Source organism: Dicentrarchus labrax, unplaced genomic scaffold (assembly GCF_905237075.1).
Source record: "Dicentrarchus labrax unplaced genomic scaffold, dlabrax2021, whole genome shotgun sequence".
Taxonomy (NCBI): domain Eukaryota; kingdom Metazoa; phylum Chordata; class Actinopteri; family Moronidae; genus Dicentrarchus; species Dicentrarchus labrax.
This window is the reverse complement of record NW_026136720.1, coordinates 13214148-13231766: the sequence shown is the minus strand read 5'-3', so window position 1 is coordinate 13231766 and position 17619 is coordinate 13214148. Positions and strand designations below refer to the sequence as shown.

Below are 17619 nucleotides of genomic sequence, written 5' to 3'. Positions count from 1 at the left end.
GGCTATATATTGTTCAGCATACCATAGGTGAAAGGCTTTTTATGTTTTATTAGATGCTCCCATATTATGGGCTGGTCGGTAATATGTGCGGGTAAGCAGTCTCGTTCCGGGAAAGGGAAGAGTTTGCTCAATAAAATACAAGTTATGAACATTGAGAGGAAGAAAACATACTCAGTGCGACAGAGTCAACTGGTACGAGGCTGACGGCAGGTATACATACAACATGTGTATTTAATGGAAGTTTTACACTTTGTCATGTATATATTAGGACATTTCTAATTGAATCTACAGCATTGTTAACTGCGGTGTACATTAAAGGCTTTACTAGAAACGAGAAGTTAGCTGAGATTAGACATGAAGTTTACTGCGATTTCCTGTTTTTTAATAATTGCTTCGTTTTCGTGGTTTTTCGATTTGGGCCGGTACAATAGGGAGTCCACTCAGAAATATGAATGTTAAACTTTGATTTAACTTCCCACAGTCTGGTGTAAGAAGAAGCAGAAAATGCACTGATGACTGGATCCCGACCCAAACCCTGTCGAATAATGATCAGCGGTATGTTATATCTCACACACCACCTTCCAAATATGCTCTGATTTTTCTAAAGAAAACCAAGTGTGATTTTTCTCCCTGGATCTGTTTCAGAAATTGTCATAGTGCGACATCCTGTCTCTGTGTGTGTGCCTGTGAACCATAAGGTGACTCTGAGCGTCCGTGCTGAGGGCACAGGCATCCTCAACTACCAGTGGTTCACTGATGATGAACAGGAGGTATGTGGATTTTACTTCACTGTGTGTTACTGTGTGTATGAGCTCATAATGGACATTTTTATTCTGGTGTACTGAACAGGTGGGTGTCTTCTCATCAGTGAAACCACCCATTTAAATAAAGGATTAACCAGCTACTTAAAATAACAACTTAATAACAACGTAAAAATGTAAAAATGTTATATGGAGAAGATCTTTGATACAGTCTTGCACAGATTTAAAGCTTGGTTATAATAATAATAATTATTATGTTTTGTTTTCAAGGTGTGTGGTGGCACTGAAGCAGACCTGACCATCAGAGCTAAAAAAACTCAGCTCTATGTGTGCCGAGTGAATGACCACTTCTGTAACTGCGTGTTCAGCGAGTGGGTTAAAGTCAAGGTGTTGGACATTGATAAGTCAGGTATGCATTGTTCTGTTTTCATGTTGATTTATACTGTAGTAGTGTGGTGGTTGTTTTTCATACTTGCAGCATGGCCCCAGCCTGTCAGCTGGTAATTAATCAGTTTTGTGCCTTTTGCTAGTTTATTGCTGTGGGTTTGAATCTCTCTCTCTCTCTGTCTCTCTTAAAATATCACCAGGTTTGCCAGTGCACTGGCAGGGGGAACCACACATTGCTGTCAACCCAAAACCCCAGACAGTCCGAGAAGGTAAAAAAGTCACTCTCCGTTGCACTGCCTTTGGCATCCCCACTCCACGCTATCAGTGGTACAGAAATGGACAGCCGCTGCTGGACAAGACTGGTGACACTCTGCAGGTAAGGAAGTGTTTACAAACCTCAGTGATGGGTGCCTGTGTAAAGAACACAGAATCATATTTACTCTGGATGATGCACCCTTCACCAAACATGTGATTCATTTTGAAAATGTGGTTAATATTTTGCCAAGTTTTGATTTATGGTTGAGTAATCTTACATGTGCGGGAATAGCCAGAAAGACAAACAGTGGTTGGAAGATAATTTATTGTTGTATGTGCAGATTGACCATGCAACAGCTGAACACGGAGGATCATACCTGTGCTCCATATCTAACGTGCTGGAAGAGAGATGGACTGAACCAGTTGATGTTGACATTGGTAAGTCATAACTGAAACTTTTATCAACTTGGTGAAAGTCTTTCCCCAATTGTATAATTAACCCCCCCCCCATTTCGAAAAAAGATAACTGTGATGATAAAACTTTTTGTTACACTGCTTTCATTCCACTGATTTAGCACTTAGGCTTTAAGTTGTTTCCATTATGCTGGAGGTACTTTCCCATTTCTACAGAGTAAAAAGGAAGTTGTTAGACTCCAAATACTACTTGATTCGTGCCCTTCACACACACAACAGGAAAATGATACAAAGTGAAACTAGAGGTACTGACCCGCATGTATGCCACCAACCAGTCAAGTCAATGTCTTTCCAGACTCATATAATAGTGAATACTTGGAAAGAATTATATAAAAGATATAAAGTGTATTTTTTGGCTAAAGTACTTAAGGAAGTTATCACTATATATATATATATACAAGTGTATTAACAGTAACACATCTACTTCATTACTATGTAAAGATGATTTTTTATATAGCGTATAGCTATTAAAAAAATTGGTATTTTTAGATGTGAAGCCTCTCTATGAGCTGTAGATGAAACTCGATCACAGAGTCATGATTAGCTGGGTGTGCTGCAATACATTTGCAGTCATGTGATTCCAATGACGAAATTCAGACAGAGGCAGTAAGTGAAAGGCAGAATGCATGAGATGAAAGGCCATGCTGTGCTAGTCATTGTTTACTCATTGTTTCGTCCCAGTCAACATGTGTGAAATCTGGAATCGCCCAGTTCATTCTTAAATTATGGCAAAAAAAATATTTTTAATCATTGTTCGTATCCCATTAAACATCTGTGTGAAATACTGTGTGTACAGTGCAAATCATAAAAATACTGTATGTGCCCTGTGGACTGAACCAGAGTACTTCAGATTAGATGTCGAACTAAAGATTATGTGCTTCTCTCTTTTTTTTAATCCTCTAGTGCAAATGGATCAGCTTCCTCCTGCAGTACTCACAGGTACAGTTTTTTATGAAGAAACTTTGTGTCAATGCATGCTACTTTAAGTGTGCTAGAGAGCAAAACTACCATGGTATGTCTTTGAATTTTCTTGTGTTTTTTAATCCAAATTCTACTTTGACTTTGCTTTAGCCACTGATAAAGTTGCCCTCCTTATTGGCAACCTGAATTACTCCAACCACCCTGACTTGATGGCCCCCATTATGGACGTACATGAGCTGGCCAACCTCCTGCAGCAGCTTGGTTTCAGAGTGGTTTCGCTGCTGGATCTCACCAGGGATGAGATGCTGGCCGCTATTGACAAGTTTACTCAGCTCCTTGACAGAGGAGTTTATGGTGAGTATAATTTGCCGATACAAAGTTTCCTTTTCTGAAATAGCTACGTTTGTCAGTTGATTCATAATTTCAACTGCACTCCTTGGAAAAAAGCTGACAAAGTAATTTGAAGGATCTGAAATATAACATCGTAACTTCCTTTGTCGTGTTTTGTGTTTGTTGTCTGTGTACTTGTCATCAGAAATGCTCCCATGGGTATAGTATCTTGGTTTACACATATGTGTGGCTGAGTGGGCAGATCAGTGGTAAAAAGAAGCTTAAGTGATGTTCACAGCTCTGTATACTATGTATGGCAGTTTTTGAATACCTGTAACACTTTGAGAGGGTAGATTTACATAGTATTTGTAGAGGTTAAAGGACAAACAGTTATCTAAACTTAAGTCTCTCTGCGTGTGATAATCAGTTATATAGTCTTAAAAAAGAAAGTTGGCAATGTAGTCAATGAAAACATTCAGCTAGAGCATGTAGCATCAACAACTAGTTATATTTTTTTATTGTTATTGTTCTGTTATGTGTTGTTATGTGAAACTCAGCCACCACTATTATTTAACACACACTTTAGTCATAGAGCTGTAATATGAAAATATGTTGACAATGAAATTACTTTCTGATACTAACCTCTAGTTTCTTTTTTCTAATAACAAAAAACAGGCAGAATTGAATAAGCTTGTGTGTGTGAAACATATACTGCATAGAAATCATTCTATTTGTTCCCCAGTGTGATCTTCCTCTAAGCTGCTCCAAACATTACGTATTATTTATCCCAGGATTGCAGAATATATGCAATGCAGCATGCAATTACTACAATTCTTATGCTCTTACAGCTGCAACTAGTAACTGTATATTTTACCACTCTTGACAGGCCTTTTCTACTATGCGGGTCACGGGTATGAGCACGCTGGGAGGAATTACTTGGTCGCTGTTGATGCTCCACAACCGTACCGACCCGAAAACTGTGTCTGTGTGCAGAGAATCATGCTCAGCATGCAGAAAAGACACACTGCACTGAGTGTAATCCTACTGGATACCTGTAGAAAATGGTAGGTGCAGTTATTCATTTCAATTTCAAGAGATAACAGTGACACATGGACTTTCACATTTTTATAAAATGATTATTGTACTGTCCTTATGAGTTGATTTTGTTATCAGGATTTATTTTATTGCTTCCTTCTTCTGAAAACTGTATTTTACTTTCTAAAGGTACAACCAGGATTGCATACCTTCATGCATCATGCCATTGGGACCCAGTGGGAACACTGTTTACGGTTATGCTACGTAAGTACTTCCTTATTACTTGTTTTATAAATATTTCAACTCACAGATTTAACAGTGCTAGCACAATTATAATTGGCCTGCGAGCTGAATATTTTTTTGGTCAACATGCTATAGAACGGAAAGGTATGTATAATTAAAAAGCAGAACTAAATCTTTTGCAATTCCTTTTTTAGTAACATTTCCTTGATTAACCAATGCAGATGTGAAGATGCTGAGGCATTTGAGGTCCAGGACGGGGGCAAAAGTACTGGAATCTTCACAAAGTACTTGAACGCGCACATCCTACAGTCCGACAAAGTCACACACGTCTTAGAGAAGGTGTCTGAGGGTAAGTACTTAATATGTATATATGTAGCCTACGAATATATATCTTGCTTATCTTGCTATAACGAGGATAAGTGTAATTTGACCTGCTGTTTTATTCAGTAGGTGAGTGGACATGTGGACATCATTAGCGTTTGTTAAATTGAAGTATAAATCTACTTCAAATCAACTCAAAAAGTAAAAAAGCTTTTCAGCTTTTTATTTTGACTTTTATCTATTCAGTAGGTTGACGGCTCTTGAGGTCTGAGGGTAACCAGATCTGAAGGAACAGGTCGTTCTTTGGTGTGCTCGGTGGACCACAGACAAGTTTTATAATCGTTAGCAAATCATTTTAGTGTTGTTTACTCAGGACTTGTAAGTATAACTGTGACTGAGCCTGGGTGGGCAGTTTTCAAGTTGTCCTGTCTTGAGAGGATGTTTGTCTGTTTGATGGGTCTCTCTGGTGGAATCATTTTTTTCGAGGTACCGTTAGCATGTGACCTCATTCTCTGGAAATTCACACTGTTGGCTAGAGAACAGCAAGAAACCTGAGAGCCGCAGAGCGCAAGACAGCTGCTCTGCCGTTTGGGCACTCCCTGCCACTGCTCTCATGGGTTCACTCACAAAATCAGCTCTAGCAGGACAGGACGCCCTGCTGACAGCACTCTGTGTGTGTGTGTGTGTGTGTGTGTGTGTGTGTGTGTGTGTGTGTGTGTGTGTGTGTGTGTGTTACAACAGGATTTTTATCCTTTTAGCTCTTTGTACTTTTTATTTGAAATTCACAATATGGGCAGTAACTTAAAATTCCCAAGCCTGTGTTTTTGTTATCTGCACATCTTGTTTGGGACTTATTTAAAGATGGAGAAATACATGTACATCTTCTCAAAAGCCAAGCATAAATCTATACTAAATTACTTGAACATGTTACTGCATTGAATCTTGCGAGAAGGGGTTTTCCGAAACTAATTCACTGCAGTCCATTACTGTGAATATTACTATCTAATATTTCAAAGTTCCCTTAGTTCCTCAAAGCCAGCCATGTGAACGTGATTAACCTTTTTTTTTCTAAAACTCTTGTTCCTCTCTTCCTGCTATTGCAAAACTCAGGCAGTCCAATGATCTAATAGTATGAGTGCACAGGCTGTTGTGGTTAATGATTTTATAAAAGTTTGAGTAGTTAATGGAGCGTTTTTCTTGACATTGGTCAGAGTGGGCTGAGTGAAATATTGCAAAAACACCCTGGAGTTTTTTTATGTGAACTTGCCGTAAATCATTTTAGTGTTGTTTACTCAGGACTTGTGCCGTGTCCTCAGATCATCCGGCATCACATTTAGCTGCATTGTCTCCCTCTCTTTACACCAGATCTAGGCAGAGACCCTCTTGTCACAGGCAAACAGGTGGTGGAGATCAAACACACCCTGAAGGAACCACGATCTCTTGCAGATCCAGTAAGGACCACAGGCCACACAAGGGAACTACACCTGCGAGATGCCTGCTGGAGACAAGCAAATGGTAAGTCGAGGAAAAATTCCCCAAGCCTACATGGTTTTTCCTGTTTACTAAATTCCAGGTAAAATTGCATTGAAGACAGGATATGTAAAATACACACACACTCCAAATGTAGTTTATTTTCCATCAAGTTAACCACAATTCCATTTCTTGATCAGTTGTTACCTTGAGTGAGACCGAGAGATACTGACCTGTTTACTCTTCCTCACACCTCCTACACTTCAGCATGTGATAAATCAAGTGCAACTCATTGTGGTTTATAGTGATATTTTCAGCACCATGTGCACCAGCTTCTCATTGTATTTGATGTATCAAAACAAGAAACCAGTAAATTTTACAGAGTGTCTAATAACAGTAAGTTTACCTATAACACCTTATAACTTTACTTTGTTAATTGACTGAAACCCTTTTACGGTGGAATCTTAATATCTTGACTTATCAGTCAATGAAAGATAAAGGAGTTGAAAGTGCCTAATGCGGTTAATTAAATCAGCTGCTATTTCTCAGTAATTTATTGCCATAATAATACAAAATACTAGTAAGTTAAACATTTTTTTTTTTTATTTTTAGTCTTAATTTAAAAAAAAAACAACCCTTTTTCATATCTCCTTTCAGAGCTACCACGGAAGAAGAGCCTGATGTTTCTTTGCAGAGTAGAAGTGGAAGTCAGCTTCTCAGCTATGTTCTCTAATGTCCTGGTGGCTTTTGCCACTGTAAAGACTACCGGCCCCCGAACCCAGGACTGCACCGTCACCCTTAGTAGTATACCTGTAAGTGTTTATTTTTTTACTAAAAAACTATCACCCTGTCAAGACATTATTGTAGCAGGGCCCTTTCAGTATTGATGAAGATGCACACAAAACACACTATAGTTAAATTATGAATGTACAGTATACACAAATGTCTCCTTCCTACTACATAACAGTTTTTCTGGCACCTTAATGAACTTGCTTTTGTAACAGTTACTAAACTCAGCACTGCAAGTTGTATCTACATCATAAATTCCACTTAGCTCACAGGACGCTGTCAGTTTCCATTAGCCAGCGGAGGTTTCTCAATGATGACCATTCACTCCCACGTTTCACATGTCTGAGGAAGTTTTGCCCATATATGGACTTCCTGCCTGCTGCAACCACAGACAAAGCAGGAAATAATAAGACTTATGTGCTGTACTTCTCTTAGTGTGTTACACGCACACTTTCGACCCATTTTTTGAACTACAGAATCTTGGATCATACTGACATCTAGTGGCTGATTATGATTGCATCTAGCAGTGACTCAATGCAAGGGCCAGTTTAAATGCAGGTTTATTGAGAGTGAACTGAGATGATGCTAATAAAATCTTTTATGTTTTGAATCCTTAGCCAATGGAAGACATATTTTCCCGTCCTGGCAGATCAGAGGAAATGGACTCACTACTGTTCAAGAAGTCTGATAACCCAGACTGTACTCTGCGACTATGTGCTCTTCAAAAACTTAAGGTATGCAGTCAGTGACATGTCTCCCGATTCTGTTCACATGAAGTGATATTTTAATATTTTAGCAAATCCTTACAAGACAGTCTGTATAATAAATGTAAAATAATTGTATCATTTGCCTCTCTTAGGAATCTCTGGTCATCAGGGTGGATCTACACTATACTAACACGGACAGTAAGTTGCGCCAGACAGAAAGCCAACAGGTGGACATAGGAAAGCCTCTGGTGGCATCCTGTAAACTGTACAAGAGGAATCAGGCAACATCGGCCAAGAGACAAGAAGGTGCTTCTGCTCAAAGTATGGGCAACATTTCAAGCAGCAAACCACTACTGCATCAGACTCCGGCTGGTCCATGTCGTCCTTTCACCAGAAAGGCAGAGTGTGCTGCTAAAGTTGCCGTCACAAGAAGCAACGAACCCGAAGAGAACGATGAGACTGAACTGCAGGACTTTATTCTTCGACCGTAGCTCTTTCTGGTCCCGTTATTGTAAATACGTATTCCAATAACTAATAATAACTGAGGGAATTAATTTGTGTTTGGTGTGTGTTACCAGCCTTCAATTCTTTGCTCAACACTGAAGAAACATTAACACTTACTTTTGTTAACCACAACATAAACTGTAAAATACTTTAAAAATATTTCTTTATCATATCTGGCAAGCTGGCTAGCCTAATTTATCAAATAAAGACCATTACAGTTAATAATTTATCTAATAAATACTACTAGTTTCATCACTATTGTGATTGTCAATCTTTTGTAACATGCTCATCTCTTTTACTGTGAAATCAACAGATTAAATTATTGTTTAAATGGATTACAAAGTCTTTTTAATTTTATTTTATAGACTGCATGTAAATAAATTATTATGATGCTAAATGCTGACTGAAAGAGGAAGTGAACAAGTGCGCTCATGCTACTTTTGGCCAAACTGCATATCATAAAGACCAAAGGACTGCATTTGCTACCCTCATTGTGTGAGGTTACCTGGACAAAAAAGGTCAGAAATGTAAAATCAGGTCAAGATTAGTTATGCTACGTAAGCCAAAGGAAAATACCACACTTCCCATTTGGGGTTTTCAGTGTAGTCTTTGGCGTAAAGGAATAAATGTAAAAGCAGGGCGCAAACAACAGGCGAGCCAGGGGGAGCTTGGCCCCTCTTAATAACACATGAGCTTCCCTGAAAACATGGTTCGTGAAACTTTGGGGGGGGGTCTCTAAAATATTGACAATATGCTATTTTTACCATGCATTTCTATTTTTCTGTATCTTTGTCATCATAGATCAGGTGTATTATTATTGGTTTATGATATTTAGTCTTATTTTATTTAATCAGGTTGAGATAAAACCTCTTTTTCAATGGTGACCTGGCCAAGAGGGCAGCCAAGTTTCAAGTCGAGTGCCAATTACCAACAACATATTACAAAACAAAAACAAATTATGCAGGATAAGAGCTCATTTCCACATATTAACCAGAAGGGTTAAATGAGCACAGAAACTAATTAACACAAATAATTGTGCATTGTAGCAAGAACATTTTGTAATAAAAACTTAGTAAGCTTTTGGTTAAAACTGGTTAGAGAGACGAGGGAGGCAAGATTAATCCACATAAAATAGACCAGATTTACAGATTCAGTCTGCACAGGTGGTACCTTTAAGCCTATTGTTGGATCCAACAGTGTAGGTATTATATACAAGTTTTGATGTATGTATGAGGGTAAATAATCAGTAATTCACAAGATACTGGTTTCCAGGCTATTCTATCCATCACAATCAGGCTAGAGAGAGAAAACTAAATCTTCTCAATCTGTGGGCCCAGTTGCAAGGCCTTTTAATTCTAAGGGGTGTGAGAAAACTTGAAATATATACACAATAAGCCTATATATTAGTATTTGGTTCACTTCTGTTAAGAAAAGTAAATGTGAATTGTCTAATAGAACAATGGCCAAGCTCCAGGGACGTGAAAACACTTAATTTGTCAAGAAAGAAGCCTATTAAGTATGTTTGATTGTTAAAAAAAATACATTAAAAAGACAAATAATTGTATACAAAATTCACTATTTGAGTTCATTGTACAGTTTTGAATATAATATGAAATATCCATAAAATAAGACACATAGTCATCAGTTTACTAAATGATAGAAAAGGGGGTCTCTAAAGGAAGAAGATTGGGAACCACTGCTGTAAGTCACAGTAAGATCTAACTATAGTTAGCACACAGTGCAAAAGTTACTTATAGCATTTTACAGTGTCAGGCTAGCGTCTACGTTATGTCGAGAAGATATTATTTAACGCTACTGTAAGAACAGCCTTGTTGTTTGCACTTTACTAGCTTATTAAAAATGTCCAGCAGACAAAATAAAGTTATCAATTTTAGTCCATTGTTATTAGGTTAAGTTAGTGAGATCTAAATAAACTTGCTAACCTAACCTAACTACCGTTAACTACGGATCTAAACTTTGCAAGTCCTGCTTCATTTTCTACAGCCTCAACCGTTTCCGTTACAATGGATTTATTTATTTTTCTGCAAGGGAACAGACCTTAACGCTTCCTCCTTTCATAATATCGTAGGCAGTATCTGATGGCACGCATCACTCTTAAAGAGAAACCGTTCGCTTGCCACACCAGTCCCAGTTAGCTCGCCGTGATCGTATAGTGGTTAGTACTCTGCGTTGTGGCCGCAGCAACCCCGGTTCGAATCCGGGTCACGGCAAGAGTTCAGCACATCTGAAGGGCCGCTGTTTTGGATTTAATGTATTCAATATTACAGTATTTCGACCGCCGACACAATATTATACCAATTTTATGTGAAATGTGGTATGCTTTAATACACACATTGGATTTTTTTCACGTCTGACTCCTCAACCATAAATAGTGTTTTCTGTTTGAGAAAATTTGGTAAACTCTAATCATAATGTTTAACTCTTTAGATTACGTGTAATGTTAGTTTGAACATGAGGGGGGAGATTTGAATCTAATGATAGCTATGAATTAGGCCTATAATGAATATAAAGAAGCCATTCTTTAATGCTGTATTATAGCCTACTGTATAGATAGATTTATTGTCCTCCATTGAGGAAATTTGTTTTGTTTTTTTACAGCCTGTACACACACAGAATATAACATTACAGGGTTGTTAATTTTTCTGGAGATCCTCCACCTCCTCTCAGAGACCCCCGAGGGTCCTTATACCAAACTGACAATTTTCCTCCTCTGGGGTCCACTGATGGCTGTTTAAAGCGCACTAACGACGACTGGCCTGCAGGTGGCAGTCGAATACATTCAATATTCACCCACTATGACAGGAATAGTAAAAATAAAAATAATGCCTTGCCCCCCCCACCCCCTTTCAGAGGGGCTTACCCTAAGTTTGAAAACACTACAAACTCATCAGAGTGCAGAGGTCACTTGAGACCAGCGGTATAGGTCAGTGTGGCACTGGTTTTGGCTTCTTTGCAAAGAATTGACATTGAAGCCATCAAGTGCTGCATATTTTTTAATCAGGTATTGCTTCTGGAGCCGGAGCTAGATAATATATAATATATATATATAATATATAGAGTATTTAGGCGTAATCACACCCCCTACCTCTCGTCCCAAAAAGCCTATCCTGGGTTTTTCTGTATTGGATGCACATGCACTGCAGTAGTTTTGCATTATAAATATTTCACAAATAAGAGGCAATTTGGGATATTTTCTGGAACTGGGAAGCTGTGTGTCAGGACAAATCGCGATGTAAGAGAAACAATATTGGATATTAAAGTGCAGAGAAAATGCCACACACCCAGTTGGTTCACTTTGACGTCAGTTTTCGTTGGGACCCGCCCGCTCGCTCAAGTGGCGGCGGTGAATGGTGAGAGATAATCCTCGGCTCTACCACAGACAACACAACGGGGGTTTTAAGCAGCTGCCTCTGGATCTGGATGCGGGCATCCTTGGATTCTGCTCGTAGCACGGGCCCACTTGCACGAAAACTTAACGGGACAACAATGGTGCACGCCTCGGCGGCTAAAACCGTGGCTGCTGGTCGTGTAGGGGACCGGGGATTGTGGTCAATGTGACATTCACTTGCACGCTGGTGTTGAGTTTATTGTTCTGGTCCTAGACGCAGAGCAGCGATTCTCCGAGAAGATGTTGAGCCGATTCATGAGTGGCAGCATCAGGAATCTTGAGCGGGAATACAGCTGCACCGTGAGACTGCTGGACGATACGGAATATACGTGCACCATTCAGGTTAGTCACCTGTCGACCACAGTTTGTTCACTCCGCAGAGCTCTGAATAGCGCAGCAATTGTGTCTGACCTGGCAGACAGAAAAGAAACGCGAGTGTTTGAGCAGAGGGGCAAGCCAGTGCCTGCATGTCCCGTTGCTGGTGTCTTCCAAGAGACATTATAGACCCCGAATAGAAATGTGTTGAGTTATTTCTGTCATTACAAATAGCAGGAGGAGGATTCGGGGGGAATGCATTTCCTTCACATGACCCTCTATTGCCAGAATACATGAGTGAATTTGGTGGCAGGACATGGCATTTCTTCAAGCTTAGGTTGTTGGGATGTCAAAAAAAACACATAAGCACATGTGTGTCTCTTAGCTTAAGGTAGCCGTAGTGTTTCTTGCTTGATTATTTCTTGTTGAGTCATCATTTAGTGTTGTTGCTTATGCAGTTTCTCTTGAACCTGTGACATCAATAATGCACATGGGGTATCCCATTGCTGCTCTGGAAAACATGCCTACTAAGTTACACAATGTAGCCCTTGTTGATCCCAAACTGGTAGAGGAGTAGCTTAAATGTGCTACGTGATTTTGATGCAGGATTGGATGTTATGTGTATGGTATTTTTTTTATTTTTTTTATTAAAAATGATCATTTACCACATTGGGAAAAAAATAATTTTGTATTGGATATTGACAGCTGAGACATTGTTTGTAAAGATGACAACAGAACTAGGCCCTGATATTAAAAATGACTTTCTCTCTCTTTTGTCTTGGCACTACAAGCATTGCTTTGATGATTGTGCAGTTTTATGTTCATGCTGATTTCATAAAAAGAGAGGGCCTGTCACATCAATTACAAAACAAAATTGTTCCCTTTGTAGGTGCTGTACTGTTGTAGGAGAGGGGTTAAAGGAAACCCTTAGAGAATTCCCTGACTAGTCGGCAACATGTAGATTATATCTACATATAGCATTAAAGACGCCCCATGACATGCCGAGAAAACATGTAACCTGCAGTGTAAAATATTAATAAAACATAAATTATTCTTGTCACTTTGATATTTGTTATCATTAGCTGGCGATACTGCAAGTGCTCCTCTGTTCTCCCACGAGCGGGCGTGAAATAGATACTGCAATTACTGTAGGATCGTGACTGTGTGCCCAGGTTGTAAACAGACCTGCATTTCTGCTTGGAGAGCTGAGCCAGAGATGGAGCTGGGCCAGATGGACTGTGAAGCCAGCAGGTGTGCTGTTTGCAGCAGAGTCGTGTGGTCTGGGTGGCTGACGTCAGCAGACTGGAAGGAGGGGAGTGGAGTGAAAGAGGAGAATGCTCTGGCTCTGCTGTGACTGTCTGGCATCCTGACTATCTTTATGTCTAACCTGGCCCTGGGAGGGAACAGGCTAATTTACCTGACTAGCCACACACCGCTGGAGCGTTTTTCCTAATGTAGTTCAAACTTTGCCCTTCCTTCCTTTCAGGCTTCTGGCAAAACCCAAAATCACCCTGGATACCAGGACACCTAGACTAGGGAATGCAAAGTAAGAGGCATAACTAGGTCATATATTCTCAGTCTCTCATGAGCTTTCTCTACCTCACTATGTGTTTCTGTCCTTCCCTCTTTCTCTTTTTCACCTTCCTATCCTGTTTCAATTGCACTCTGATCCCTTCCCCAAACAATTTAATGGCTCAAAATTTGTCCCTGACATGCGTTAGCCACTTTACTTCCTCTGACATTGAAGAGGGAATCAACTTCTTCAGTGACAGGGACATCACCGTGGTATTTGTGCTAATAAAGCCACCTTCTGCTAAAAAAATATCCTCAGCAGAAATTAGAAACACAAAATATGCATGCATCGCAGCCGAGCATTGAGGGCTTTTTAGAAGAAGGGCAGAAAATGTGTCCATTTTAAAGCAGTGGCAGCTGTAACTTAAGTTTTGCTTTAATGAATTATAGATCTTCCCACTATGTTTGGGGGAGGAAGAAGTGAGCACTCATAATGACACAGCCCTGTAGATTTAGCTCTCATTTAGTTGCAGGTTGATGGAAGTGCCTGAAATCCTCTATTGCCCTGAGGCCCCTTCTGCTCTCTGATTTTAATGCAATGCTGCGGCAGAGAGGCAGACTGAGACTTCAGCAGTGCCTCATATTTTTATCATTTACATGTCCGAATAACAGATAAATCAAGTGTGAAGAAAAGACCAAGTGGATTCACAAGACACTATAAATACAGCATTGACCCTCAATTGTTTGTGGGTCTGCTCCTGAAGCAAAAACCCAAACATTATTCTTATCTAGTTCTGTCAGATGCATTATTGATGAGTCTAAGGCATCTAAATGCAGGTTGTTTATCCCGAGTTTACTTTGAAAGTTCTTTCTCCCAGCTTGTACATAAAAAGATGCCTCAAACATGAATATATGTTATGTAGGCAGTTGCCAGGATATTCCTTCTGGATTTCTGTTATTAGAGTATTTGTATGTCTGTTGTCACATTGAAACAGTTGAAAAGGTATTGTGAATTTTGTGTGGGGAGAGGAGACAGAAAGACAGCGAGAAAGACAGCCTCTACAGACATGGGGAAACTATTGTTTATCCCTAAAAGGATTGTTCTGCTCTATAGAAAAGAGTAGGGTGTGTTTAAGCTCCCTTTCACCCAAGTCCTGTTGTTTCTGAGGATTTGGATTGTCTCAGGTTTTTGCTGATTATTATGCTTCAAATACTTCAATGAAGAAATTTGATGATGCAAGACGTAAATCATACCTATTTCCTCTTTCTCTAGTCTAGATCTGTTACACGCTCTGGAAACCTCCAATGTTTTGTGGATGTGCTTCTAATTAATAACAGATTTATTGAATGACTGTCAGCACAGTGATATGGCTCCTCTCTATTTTTGGCTTCCAACCCTGTGAAACCTGAAATTACCCTTGGGTTTTGTTTGAGGAAACCCCAACCATCAACTTTCAGGGCAGTGTCACTAAAAATCAATAGTAAAAATGTAAAAAAATAAATAAATAAATAAAGAGTTAGTGTGGGACTTTCTGCCCTTTCACTATTGCTATGAGGTCTGAGGTCTGCTGACATCTTGGTGGGGAGACTGTCGGGGGATGGGAGCCTGTGTGAGTGTATTGAGGGGTGCTTTACTCTAAAGCATGGTGCCAGGTTCTCAGCTGTTGCTACGGTGACTCCACAGTTACTCTTGACAAAATGTGAGATCACTCACTGGTCAGGATTCCCCTTCCAAAAGCCCTGACAAAGACTCTGTCGTTAGCACCCCCAGGAAAATCATTGGAGGGCACTGAGGTGACTGACGCCATGCCCACACCAACCAGGACAAGCTTGGGACTGTCCCACTGTTCCCCTGACACACATTCAGTCTTGTACCTCCTGTGATTTCATAATCGTCACAGATACTTTGTGCGTGGTGTTAAAGCCTACATGAATATTTGTTGGAATATTGGATAAGTGCTTTTAGGGCTGGGTATCTTTTAAAATCTTTCCATACTAGTGCAGATATAATGCCTAAGTGTTGGTACTAGTAAGCCATGTTGACATATCACAGTAGGAAAAGCACACATGTAAATAATAAAAGTAATGATTGCTGAATTCCATTTCGCTGCTACAGGGTCCTGGTGTTGGGCATGCTGACTCATGGTCAAACTATCTTACTTACTCAATTATCCCACACTTGAATAGAACAGCCATTGTTACTGTTATTAATAACACCTGTTATAAGCTGAACCTGCTTTTCCTACTAGCGGTGATGCCTTATTTTGAGAAGTATAAGCATGTTTTTTGGTAAAATCCTTCTTTCCTTTAACATGTAAGAGGCCGTCAATACTGTTGCCTTAGTAAAATTGTGTTGTAGTGTAGTGTAGTGTGTTGTAAGTGTGTGTATAATCACCTGAATATAGAAATCCTTTTGTGTTCATTACCTTAGAATTAGTTATTGATATCTACAGATGTTGCGGGTTGCCTTTCATGGAGTCCGCCATGTTGAGCCGGTTTCGCGGCCACCGTAGTTTTTCTCCTACACACTTCACAGCCCGTTATCATTCCCAGGTTGTTAAATACCAGCGCGAGCAGTGTTCAGTTAGTTGCAATCTGCAATTTCACTGCTATGTGAGATAGTAATTTTGTTTGCTATCAAAAACATATTAAGGTTGGCTGGATAACCAGCTCTTAAGTGCAATGGATTTCCACTGTTTATGTTTTCAGTGAGTTACTTGTGTTTTGTCATTGCTTTCTGCCTCATTGTATTTCAGTATACTCATATATATATAAACAAAACATTCTCGTCAAAATAATTGTGACTCAAGGTCAGAGGAAACATGTTTTATCATATAGTTGTTACAGTTATAGCTCCAGTGTCCTGTGTGACACCTCAGGGATCCCTGGTGACTGCAGGTCTTTGCTGACTTTACACTGTCAGGCCCTTGAGAAGTGTCCTTACAGTATCTATATATCTATCTATATACAACAAGTCAGCCCTGGTTAAAAAAGTGCATACTTCTGTGTGTGTCTGTGTGCAGGTGTGTGTGTTCAGAGCTCACATTGGCTGACACACTGTTGCTTTGCTTCATATGAATGATTAAAATGTGTGCTAGGTTTGAATGTTTCATGAGGAGTAACCTCAGGAGAACGTCACTTGTGTTTACCAGCATCACTGCGCAGCAGCATCACGATTGGCTGAACCTGTGGCGCATGGCTGGTTGCGATTAAGGATTACATCACTGTAGCGACTATCTATCTAAACAGCAGAGCAGGGCAGGACAGACCCGGCTTCACAGCCCTCTCCAATCTCCTTCATGGGTATTTGATATGTGGTAGCAGCCACTTGCCAGTTACACTTTAACAGTCACGTCTTGTTGATAATGAAAAGGCTGATGCATCGGGTCAAGGTTCCAAAGGGCTGCTGCTCTGTTGCTGCCTTTGGATGTGGTCCTTAATCTTCACCCTTGCGTTTCATTGCTGTCTCACTCCCAGCTCTGATTTTCCAGCAGCGTATTACAGGGAAATTAAACTTTGCCTGACCCAGGATTCATGAAAGAGTTTAGCTGAAGACGAGATGCCAAATGACTCTTTTGTTATGCACTCGTTGAAACATGAGCTCACGCGCATTAACACTTTACTCTCTCAGAAATGTCATCAGCTCTTTTGATGTGTTGCACTGTTGTATCAGGATGCTGAGGCCACTAAATGTGGGTGCAGAGCTTGTTTGGGTTCTTCTCACCAAATGGCCCTCTCATATTCCCCAGTGTCTCTTTGTGTGTGTGTGTGTGTGTGTGTGTGTGTGTCTGTGCGTGTGTGTGTGGGCTGGATGGAGAGCAGGCAGGCAGCCTGTCAGTGTGTCGGTAGCAGTCTGCTGAGCCCTCCATTGTGCTGTCTGGGATGTATTGTGTGACAAAGAGAAACAGAGAGGGGGCCTGAGGTTATGCTCCACCTGGAAACATGAATATTAAACTCCCCCTACCAAAGCAATATATTCCTGTGGTGACTGCTCTGCTAATTAGAGAAGTGGACAGATAAGAGCAGAGCAGTGTCGATGATCCTGTTCCCCCACCAGGCCAAGCTTCACTTTAAAAGGAGACAGCCTACAGCCATAGTAATGCAAACAGATTGCACAGCTTGTTGGTGATATTTATATACTTCAGTGCCCTCATAAACGAGTTAACATAGTGCAGTTCTTGGTGGG

At 40.1% G+C, this 17619-nt stretch overlaps 2 protein-coding genes and 1 non-coding gene across 6 annotated transcripts in view; all 3 read left to right on the top strand.

The window, feature by feature from the left end:
• The first annotated feature begins 94 nt into the window (after nt 1-94).
• On the top strand, nt 95-8539 carry malt3 (MALT paracaspase 3). The gene is made up of 15 exons (XM_051382361.1): nt 95-210; nt 482-555; nt 646-770; nt 1032-1170; nt 1349-1524; nt 1745-1841; nt 2781-2816; nt 2949-3152; nt 4015-4192; nt 4353-4427; nt 4628-4755; nt 6093-6242; nt 6855-7009; nt 7604-7720; nt 7846-8539. The coding sequence occupies exons 2-15, from the start codon at nt 513-515 to the stop codon at nt 8182-8184; spliced, it is 1962 nt and encodes a 653-aa protein (XP_051238321.1). The 5' UTR covers nt 95-210; nt 482-512; the 3' UTR covers nt 8185-8539.
• A 1817-nt stretch (nt 8540-10356) lies between these two features.
• On the top strand, nt 10357-10428 carry trnah-gug (transfer RNA histidin (anticodon GUG)). Its single transcript has one exon. It is a non-coding gene; the product is annotated as a tRNA-His (tRNA).
• A 1111-nt stretch (nt 10429-11539) lies between these two features.
• The window catches only part of LOC127352945 (FERM domain-containing protein 5), a 59655-nt gene continuing 53575 nt past the window's right edge, over nt 11540-17619 (top strand). For 2 of the 4 annotated variants that reach the window (XM_051381857.1, XM_051381854.1), the window contains exon 1: nt 11540-11948. In XM_051381857.1, coding sequence (XP_051237817.1) covers nt 11847-11948 — 102 coding nt within the window. In that variant the 5' untranslated portion in view covers nt 11540-11846. Of the gene's footprint in view, nt 11949-13407; nt 13468-17619 lie in introns of all 4 variants that reach the window. The other 2 variants (XM_051381858.1, XM_051381855.1) reach the window with 2 other exon arrangements.